Source organism: Mytilus californianus, unplaced genomic scaffold, assembly GCF_021869535.1.
Source record: "Mytilus californianus isolate M0D057914Y unplaced genomic scaffold, xbMytCali1.0.p SCAF_1, whole genome shotgun sequence".
NCBI classification, from domain to species: Eukaryota; Metazoa; Mollusca; class Bivalvia; order Mytilida; family Mytilidae; genus Mytilus; species Mytilus californianus.
In genome coordinates, this window is record NW_026262581.1 from 87846829 (window position 1) to 87857409 (window position 10581).

Consider the following 10581-nt stretch of genomic DNA (forward strand, 5'->3'; position numbering starts at 1 on the left):
TGATAAACAATGACATATGATTTGTGTTCACATGATTGATTTTCCGCGTATCAAATATTGTAAAAATATAAATATAAGATATGAGAAACATTTCAGGATCAATGGCAGAAAAGGTAACGAACGTTTTATCATATGTGAACTAAACAAGAAAAGCGAAGAAATAAAAATAAAGAAATAACAAGTAAGGTAAATATGGCGTGTCAAACGTTGCAATATTCACAAAAAATTAGATATATGTTCATAAAATTAAATAATTGTTCGTAAAATCGAGTATATGTTAATGAAAGCAAAATATATATTCAAAAAATCAATGTATGTGTTCATAAAATAAAATATGTATGCATAAAACATAGATATATGTTCATTAAAAAAAATATTTGTTCTTAAAAATATTATAAATATTCATATAAACAAATAATTGTTCATAAAAAAAAACAATTGTTCATAAAAAAGAAATATTTGTTCATAGAATAAAATAATTGTTCATAAAAGTTGAATATATATTCATAAAAAGTTCAATATACAGTTGGGTGCAGACTTAGCATTACATAAAGTAAACGTATGTTAACGCCGCGTGCACATATTTCGTTAGTTAACTTCAATTTTCGCGTTTACTAGTAAACGCGCGTTTACTATAATTACGTTAACGCGGTCAAAATGGAAATTTCTTATGTCTACCCGAGTAAACGCGCGTTTACTCTGTGTCCATTTAGTCAGAAGTAAACGGGAGTTTACTTCAGATTTCACAAGTTTATTTTTACGTGCATTTAAAAGTAAACGGGCGTTTACTACAGATTTCTCAAGTGTATTTTTACGTGCACTTGAAAGTAAACGCGCGTTCACTTTTCGCGTTAACTGATTGTGTAAATTATGAAATGAACTTCGTGTACATTTGTACATTTAATTTATTTTGTTAAAACGACTTTTATCTTAATATTTTGCGTATATGTGTTTAAAACCAAAACTATTATAAAAAAAACTTTTAATTCGAAATATTAACTTTTATTTATTGCAAAAAATCAGTTCCAATAACTTTAAGTAGCGGATTTTCTATATTTTCTTTTCAAAAGTTATGTTCAAATATCGAATTTCCACTATGACGGAAAAATGCATGTAAACCCTTTCTAGAAACTTATCTGTATAGATATTATACACATTTCAAAAAATCTTTTTCATTTCATATTCTTATAAACATTAAATAATGGCTATAAAATTAGACACTTCTGATCGACAAATATGCAAGCAGCTATCATAAAAGAAAGGAAATGTTTTTTTTAATTAGAAGGCGGATAGAAAGGTTATCCAACGCATCGGAAAAATATTTTTATATGATGTGATACAAACATCATGGTTGACGTTGCTTCGTTCCCCATTTTTAACAGTCTCTTCCTAAATATAACTGCATTTAATACATGGATTTTTCATCGTAATTCACCTTGTGTGCCTTAGATTTACGATTCTGTTTTTGCCAAATGTTCAAACGAAAATTGTACAATGTAGGGATATCAATAAGGTGTTGTATAATTATGTACCATCTCGTCAATTTAGACAGACTTACCGATTATAAATGATATCTGGGACGTCCGATAAAATATACTCGTTCTGAACATAAATGAAATATTTGCCCCTGGAGGTTAAGCTACAAACAAAAGCAATCAACCGACATAATATACTAACAGTATACTATTCCAAGAAGAGAACTTCTCATACTTTTCATTATAAAGTACAAATGAAATCAGTCATCATGGTCATGTCAGTGTTGGATGTTCTCGTTAAATAGTTATGTTTTAAATACAAACCATCCCGAACTACTGACTTTAATGATGGTCATTATTATATGGATACGGAGAGGAAATGCTGGTACTCTAAATTGGTGCGGAAAATTTGTTATAGTCATTGTGTTCTAATATTGCTGTCATCTTTATTATACAATCCATCCTGACATAGAAATATTACTGATTTACTATGAGGCTATATATATTTACAAAATAAAGTGCAAATATGGTAAGTTTTGGTTGATGCGGACAAATAATTTTGTTATACGAGTCAGCCTGAGGTATCAAAACTACTGAAATTTTTTTACGACTCAATATTTTGAATGAAAAGTGGACATGCTGGCACTCTAAATTGATGTGGACAAAATTTTGTAGTCATTGTGTTTCAATATTGCTGTCATCTTTATTATACAATACATCCTGACATAAAAATATTACTGATTTACTATGCGACTATAAAATTTACATAATAAAGAGCAAATATGGTCAGTTTTGGTTGATGCGGACAAATAATTTTGTTATGCGAGTCAGCCTGAGATATCAAAAATACTGAAATTTGTTTACGATATAATATTTTGAAAAGAAAGAGGACATGCTGGCACTCTAAATTGATGTTGACAAAATTTTGTAGTCATTGTGTTCCAATATTGCTATCATTTCTATTATACAATCCATCCTGACATAAAAATATTATTGATTTACTATTCGACTATAAGATTTACATACTAAAGTGCAAATATGGTCAGTTTTGGTTGATGCGGACAAATAATTTTGTTATACGAGTCAGCCTGAAGTATCAAAACAACTGATTTTCTTTTACTATTCAATATTTTGAATTAAAAGAGAACATGCTGGCACTCTAGATTGATGCAGACAAAATTTTGTAATCATTGTGTTATAATATTGCTGTCATTTGTATTATACAATCCATCCTGACATAGAAATATTACCGATTTACTATGAGGCTATAATTGATTTACATAATAAAGTGCAAATATGGTCAGTTTTAGTTGATGCGGACTAAAAAGTTTGTTATATTTGAGCCAGTCTGAGATGTGAAAACTGCTGTATTTTTGTGATGATTTAATTATTTGAATAAAAGGAGGACGTGCTTGAACTGTTTATTTGTGCAGAAACAGAAATATACTATGATTAATTTTCAATTAATTAAAGAGGTGTAATAACCTTAACTGTAATCGTCAATATGTCAATCAAAAATGACCAGTTGGTCATTTAATTTTGATGTTTACCTTATCATTTGATATGTAAGGTCAGTGTATCCAGGATACGATGACAAACAGTAAACGTGCGTTTACTTTTTACGAAAATAGAAGACGCGCCTTTTTTCACGTTAACGCGGAAGTGAACGCGAAAGTAAACGCCCGTTTACTCTTTACAAAATTAGAAGACGCGCCATTTTCGTGTTAACGCGGAAGTAAACTCGAAAGTAAACGCCCGTTTACTTTTTATGTCTACTGAAATTTCGGAGTTAACGCACAGTTAACGCGACGTTTACATGAAGTGCACGCGAGTAAACGCCGCGTTAACTTTTCCGCCCGTCTACATGTAATGCTTGGGCTGCACCCAACTGTATATTCATAAACAGAAAATATAATTTTATGTTCTTAAAAATTTATAAATACGTTTAATAATTTGCATCATGGATACCTCGTTGCTTTTGTAACAGTGTATTTGATTGGGTATTCTCTGAAACCAGACCGGACGGGACTTTGGACCCGGACTATTGTCTGAAACCCGGACCCGGACTAGATACCGGACCAGCACTGAGAAAATTATGGGGAAAAATTTAAAGTGTTTAAATTTACTAGCATTAAGTTCTCCTTTATGTGTACCCTACTGAGGGGAAGGAAGTTATTTTTTGGGAGCACTGATAAGGGATGTATGTTGGCGAGACAGAACAGCCATTCAACAAACGCATGGATGGTCATCGAAGTGACTACACCTGCAAGCCCGACCTCCCCGTAAGTCGCCCAAGCTGATCTCAAAAACCTTACCATCACTATCATAGACCACAACGAGGGTTGGTCAAGGGCCGCCAGACTTGCTCAGGAATATTTTTGGATAAGAAAGTTAAGGACAGTTTCCCCAGAGGGCATTATTGAAAAAACATGTTCTATATATTTATATAAGCACTTCTTAAGCGGATTGTCGTTATTTTAGAGAAGATAAAATCCGGATTCGGGTTTCAGACCAAAGTCCGGGTCCGCAGTCCCGCTCGGTCCGGGTTTCAGAGCGTACCCAATCAAATACACTGCAACAAAAACAACGAGGAATCCCATGATGCAAATTATTGAACGTATTTATAAATTTTTCAGAACATATATTTTACTTTATGAACACATATTTCTATTTTTTGGAATGAAAATTTTGTGTTTATGAATATGTATTGAACTTTTCATGAATGTATATTTAACTTTTTATGAATATATATTTAACTTTGATGAACAAGTATTTAAATTTTATGATAAAGAATTTGAATTTTATGAACAAGTATTCAAATTTTATGAACAAGTACCCCGGTATTTAAATGTTATGAACAATCATTTATCTTAATGTTCGTTGTTATGAACATATATTTGTTTAATGAACATATATACATTTTTTTGAGAAAATACATTTGTTTTGTGAACAATTATTTATGTTTTATGCTTTATATATTTTATTTTATGAACACATATTTTGATATTTGAATATATATTTTGTTTTTATGAACATACATTTTTGTATATTCGTTTTTATGTACAAATAATTTAACTTTTTGAACGTATATTTTACTTTTTGTGAATATTGCAACGTTTTACACGCCATAGGTAAACGTTTATGAAACACAAAGGCATTGATATGAAACGCAGGAGAATAAACGTTTTGTTCAAGTTATACAGTCTTCAGAGATAGACATGCTTCACAAGTTTGAAGAAAATGAGTGTACGTTCTTGCTTCGACTTATGTGTCTTTGTAGGCATACATATATGTTAAATAATGCTCTGATCTATGCATTTAGCGACTCAACGACAAAACTTAGTATTTAATGTTGATTCATAAACGAGTAAGAGTTTATTGGTATCCTTTATCTTAAGCTACGATGTAGACGAAATATTATACTACATGTTTGTTTTTGTTTCAAACATTTATAAAAACGGATGATTGAAATATTATTTCAGTATTATTAATCGGTTTGGTTCAATTTTGGAAAAATAAGTTTAAAAACATTGCTGTTATATGCTTGCAAGTCAACGTTCCAACTTACTTCATGTCGTAAGTAACTGATTTACATTTAATCTATATGTTTTTATCTATAAAATTATTTCAAACAGCACTAAGAAAATCGACCGTATATACTGTTGTACGTGCTTTCCTGTTATACGCATTCTATGTTTACCTGTCTGTATTAGTTAATAAACACATGCACATCGACAGTTCTCGTGGCTCCTGTTGATAGTCATTTATACGACGTCCAGTAAGAATACACACGCAATGTTAAAACTTTAAGATTCCAGACAATGTGTTCGGTTTTCTAATGAATTTGAAATAAAAGCACATTATGCCACTTTGAGGTTTACCTTTCGACGATTGACCTTATACAACTAAAGCAAGTTATGTTAAAATGTGAACTAACCTGTCCTAAGTCAGGAACCTGATGTTCAGTGGTTGTCGTTTGTTTATGTGGTTCATAAGTGTTTCTCGTTTCTCGTTTTTTATATAGATTAGACTGTTGGTTTTCCTGTTTGAATGGTTTAAAACTAGTCATTTTTGGAGCCCTTTATAGCTTGCTGTTCGGTATGAGCCAAGGCTCCGTGCTGAAGGCCGTACTTTGACCTATAATGGTTTACTTTTACAAATTTTGACTTGGATGGAGAGTTGTCTCATTGGCACTCATACCACATCTTCTTATATCTATAAATCACCGGCGTATTTTAAAAATCTACCAATAAATCTTGTTTAATAACAAGGATGTATTAAAGTAGAATAAGAATACTAACAGAGTGTGGCGAATATATAAATAAGGGAAAAAAGTGGGGGTAAGTGGAAAAATCGTAAATCAAGAGAAGCTTTCAACGCCTCGGCAAAATAAAAACCACGACAAACAAGATAATATTACCAATTAACGGAAATTTAAGCAACACGAACCCTATCAAAACCCGAGGCGATCTTAAGTGCTTCGGAAAGGCAAACAAATCCTTCTCCACTAGTGACACAAATCGTGTTACTAATGGTAAATACACATTCGATGATAAGTATCATTCAATGATTCCACCATCGGCCAAAAAGGGGACGTAACTCGTGAGGGCGTCTGCAAAACTTTGAAAGGGATGACTTCAACTTCACCACTTGAAACCTTCCTTGTAGACAGGACGCCTTTATCAATAACATCATTGTAGGAAACGCAAGCTCTTTGATATCGAATCAACTGGGAAATATACATGTATACTTCACATGCAGGCACTGCAGGAATGTTCTTATATAGAGATGAAAAGTTTACAATTTGAAAGTTGAAATCACTAGAATAAACGTATTTATTTGTTTCAACGTTCTTAACCTTGAAAATTAATTTACTATTTAATACATCTTTGACTGCCAATATGATATATTTTCTTTCTTGGCCAAGTTAAAACACACCGTTGCAAACGGGCCTTAGATACTAGCGATAATTTGTTATCTAAAGCGAGAGTAAGATATGAAATATTATCACATAAAAAAACATAAAGCGATAAATACACTCATTAGGATAACTGATAAAGTGTGCATCTGTATGTGTTTTAGAATTATGTGAAGATATGTACGCGTGTTTGTTCGATATGTTTTAAAGCATATAAAATATTTATAAATGCAAAACATGTTTTGTAGAAGAAGCCTTTACAACAGAAGTTGTTATATTTAGTTCCATGTGAGTATTATATAATTGAATTAAACTACTTCAGGAGAAAGGTGGACAAGTTTCATACTTCGGGTTTATGTGAACAAGTTTCATTAACATTATTAGATTGATGTTAATCAATCATATCTTGTTAGAGCAATTATCACGATTTTCTCCATTATGTATGCCTACACTAATGCTTTATATGATCTTATGATTTTCGTTAATGATATTAGGAGGTATGATAACTGTTGAATTATCCAAAGAATAAACAATCCAAGAATTCAAATATAGAAATCAAAATTAAAGATTCAGATGCAATCTCCCCACTTGTAATAAATGAACAAACATCACATAAAAGGTATATACACTATTTAAACCAAACACTCTACAAGATAATATACATGTGTGATTAAATTGAGAATAAAGAGAGAATGTACAATATATTTTGTATAAAACATCACTGTTATACAATGTATAACAATGAGAGACCGAACTTCACATTGTGCATGAGTTAATACTTAGTGGTGATTGGTCACGAGTTGAATATTTTTCGCTATTTGAATTCTTTGATTAGTTATTCTTTTTATTACAATTTAAAAGTAAAAAAACGTGGCATGACTGTTCTCCACCTGAGACCTAATGACGTAAAAGTCAACCACTATAGGTCACTGTACGGACTTCAAAAATGAGCATAAACCCTACATCATACCAAGTTATAAAATGCCCCAAAATGACAAATGACTTTTGAGTTGAAAGCAGTAGAAAATGCAAAAGTATTTCTTTTGAAACGTATTTTAATTTGTTTGTATGCTACGTCAAATGTGTGAAATTCACAAGTGAAATTAAAGGATGCGCGTTTCAAAGACCATCGTACAAATGCAAATAGTATGTTTTATTTATTTTTATGAATGTATGGATGGATGAATGGATGGATGGATGATAAAATATTGAACAATATACATTAATTTTGCATTATGTCTTTGCAGCATGTGCAGTTGTAGATTGCTTCCTGTTGAAAAGTTGAGAATGAATTAATGTCTTATCTATTTCTATCAAATCTTTTACGACAATAAGATGTATTGATAAATGCTGTAACGTTATAAAAAATATTTCTTAATTGTCATTTTAATTTTTGTTTTACATTTAAGGTATCCTGATACTAATTTCCGTTTATCTTCTTCTAAAACAACTGTTTGATACATCAACGGTATTAATAGATGGATGGATGAATGAATGGATGGATGAATGGATGGATGGATGGATGGAAGGATGGATGAATGGATGGATGGATGAATGGATGACCTGTTGGCTGGCCTGGATGGATGCATGAATGCATGGATGGATTGATGATAAAATATTGAACAATATACATTTAAATTATGTCTTTGCAGCATGTTCAGTTGTTGATTGCTTCCTGTTGAAAAGTTGAGAATGAATTAAAGTTTTATCTATTTCTATCAAATCTTTTACGACAATAAGATGTATTGATAATTGCTATAACGTTATAAAATATATTCCCTAAATTTTTTTTTTTTTTTTTTACATTTAAGGTATCCTGATACTAATTTCCGTTTATCTTCTTCTCAGACAACTGTTTGATACATCAACGGTAGTAATGGATGGATGGATGAATGGATGGATGGATGAATGGATGGATGGATGGATGGAAGGATGGATAAATGGATGGATGGATGGATGGATGACCTGTTGGCTGGCCTGGATGGATGCATGAATGCATGGATGGATGGATGATAAGATATTGAACAATATACATTTAAATTATGTCTTTGCAGCATGTTCAGTTGTTGATTGGTTCCGGTTGAAAAGTTGAGAATGAATTAAAGTTTTATCTATTTCTATCAAATCTTTTACGACAATAAGATGTATTGATAATTGCTATAACGTTATAAAATATATTCCCTGATTTTTTTTGGATTTTTTTTTTTACATTTAAGGTATCCTGGTACTAATTTCCGTTTATCTTCTTCTCAGACAACTGTTTGATACATCAACGGTAGTAATGGATGGATGGATGAATGGATGGATGGATGGATGGAAGGATGGATGAATGGATGGATGGATGGATGGATGGATGACCTGTTGGCTGGCTTGGATGGATGCATGAATGCATGGATGGATGGATGATAAAATATTGAATAATATACATTTAAATTATGTCTTTGCAGCATGTTCAGTTGTTGATTGCTTCCTGTTGAAAAGTTGAGAATGAATTAAAGTTTTATCTATTTCTATCAAATCTTTTACGACAATAAGATGTATTGATAATTGCTATACCGTTATAAAATATATTCCCTGATTTTTTTTGGATTTTTTTTTACATTTAAGGTATCCTGGTACTAATTTCAGTTTATCTTCTTCTCAGACAACTGTTTGATACATCAACGGTAGTAAATTTACCAGTACCTTTATATAGGAGAGAAATGTCAACAACACATTCTGATGGAGTTAGAAGGAACAAAAAGGGGTCAATTTGTCCTATTTTACAAGGTGGTCTCGGAAATCGATTGTTTCAATTTTCTACTACGTTTGCTGTTGCAAGGACGAAACAAATGGAGCTTATCGTACCTTCCGATACTGAAATCCGAAAAGTGTTTGTAATTAATGTGACATCCAAAAATAGACCAAAAGGCTTATGTAAGGGGTTTCGAAAAGTTTTAGATAAAGCATCTCCGACATACAACAAAAGTTTACTAAATTTTAGTTCTGAAGATAACATTCAACTAGGATATGGACTTCAGTCCTGGAAATATTTTCACATGTATGATAAGGAGCTGCGGAGGCAATTAACATTTCAAAAGCATATTCAGAATACTGCAGAACAGACAATTGGGAAAATACTACAGAGACGAAAAATTACATCTCGGAAGAGTATTACTCTGGTAGGTGTTCATATCAGGAGAGGTGATAAGGTAGGAAACCATGACGGATTTAATATTGCTACACCCGAGTATTTAAACAGATCTGTGAATTATTACACTAAAAGGTATGCAGCTGTTATATTTCTAGTTATATCAGATGGCATGGCTTGGTCTAAAAATAATATGCCTTCTCATGTTCCTGTAGAATTTATATCCTTAGGGAAAAGAGAATTTGATATGGCAACTGCCGTTGCTTGTGACCATACAATCATGACAATAGGAACTTTTGGTTGGTGGATTGGTTATTTAACTGGTGGAGAAGTGGTTTACGTTAAAGATGCTGCAAAAAAGGGTTCACGATTTGAACGCATACTTAACTTTGAGGACCATTTCTATCCACAATGGGTAGGACTTTAATCAATCAATTTTTGAAAAATGTTGATTTAATGTATTATCAGTTTATCCAGAAATATTGGAAATTAAGCATCATTGACCTTGAACGTCTTGAAATTCCGGTTTTAGAACACTAAAAGAGGAAAACAACCAAAATACGTAAAAGTGCCCTAAAACATCAAGTTTTCTTAATTGTTATCTTAATTTCAGTAATTACATAGTAAACTAACGATCTATCTAGATTATTTAAAATGCAGTGATCTTCAATTCAATGTACTTTTGTTAGTGTCAAGATCAAGAGATACAAGACTTGGTCAAACTAGCATTGGACAGATCTCCCAAAACGTACGAGTATTCGTAAGCAGTAGTTCAACGCTATCTCCAGTGATTTTATGCATTGGTTTTGCATTCATCAGGTGTTTTCTTGGCTATTTCTATGTCTTTTCATAGATCACTACGTTAATTAAAGTGTGTTCCTCGGTGACAGCCAGATTGGATTTTCAGATAAGTAGTCAAAGCTCAAAACTAGTATAGTGCAGGGTTCAAAACTTGTTTTAACAAATTGCCCTTCGGGCAGTTTACCATGATACATGATTTGTCCTACAAAAATAACCACTTGTCCAAATGTTTAACTTGTTTGAGAAATTTCTACACT

The 10581-nt window shown here is 31.9% G+C and overlaps 1 protein-coding gene across 5 annotated transcripts; it reads left to right on the top strand.

The window, feature by feature from the left end:
- The first annotated feature begins 3 nt into the window (after positions 1 to 3).
- On the top strand, positions 4 to 10156 carry LOC127709143 (galactoside alpha-(1,2)-fucosyltransferase 2-like). Of its 5 annotated transcripts, none has more exons than XR_007985535.1 (3): positions 4 to 113; positions 6642 to 6681; positions 8610 to 8648. XR_007985535.1 is itself a non-coding variant. In XM_052214515.1 (3 exons), the coding sequence occupies exons 1-3, from the start codon at positions 81 to 83 to the stop codon at positions 9948 to 9950; spliced, it is 1023 nt and encodes a 340-aa protein (XP_052070475.1). In that variant the 5' UTR covers positions 4 to 80; the 3' UTR covers positions 9951 to 10156. The 5 variants fall into 5 exon arrangements, 4 of the variants coding, with proteins under 4 accessions (XP_052070475.1, XP_052070476.1, XP_052070471.1 ...); XM_052214515.1 differs by lacking the exon at positions 8610 to 8648 and adding an exon at positions 9001 to 10156; XM_052214516.1 differs by lacking the exon at positions 8610 to 8648 and adding an exon at positions 9022 to 10156.
- The last annotated feature ends 425 nt before the right edge of the window (positions 10157 to 10581 follow it).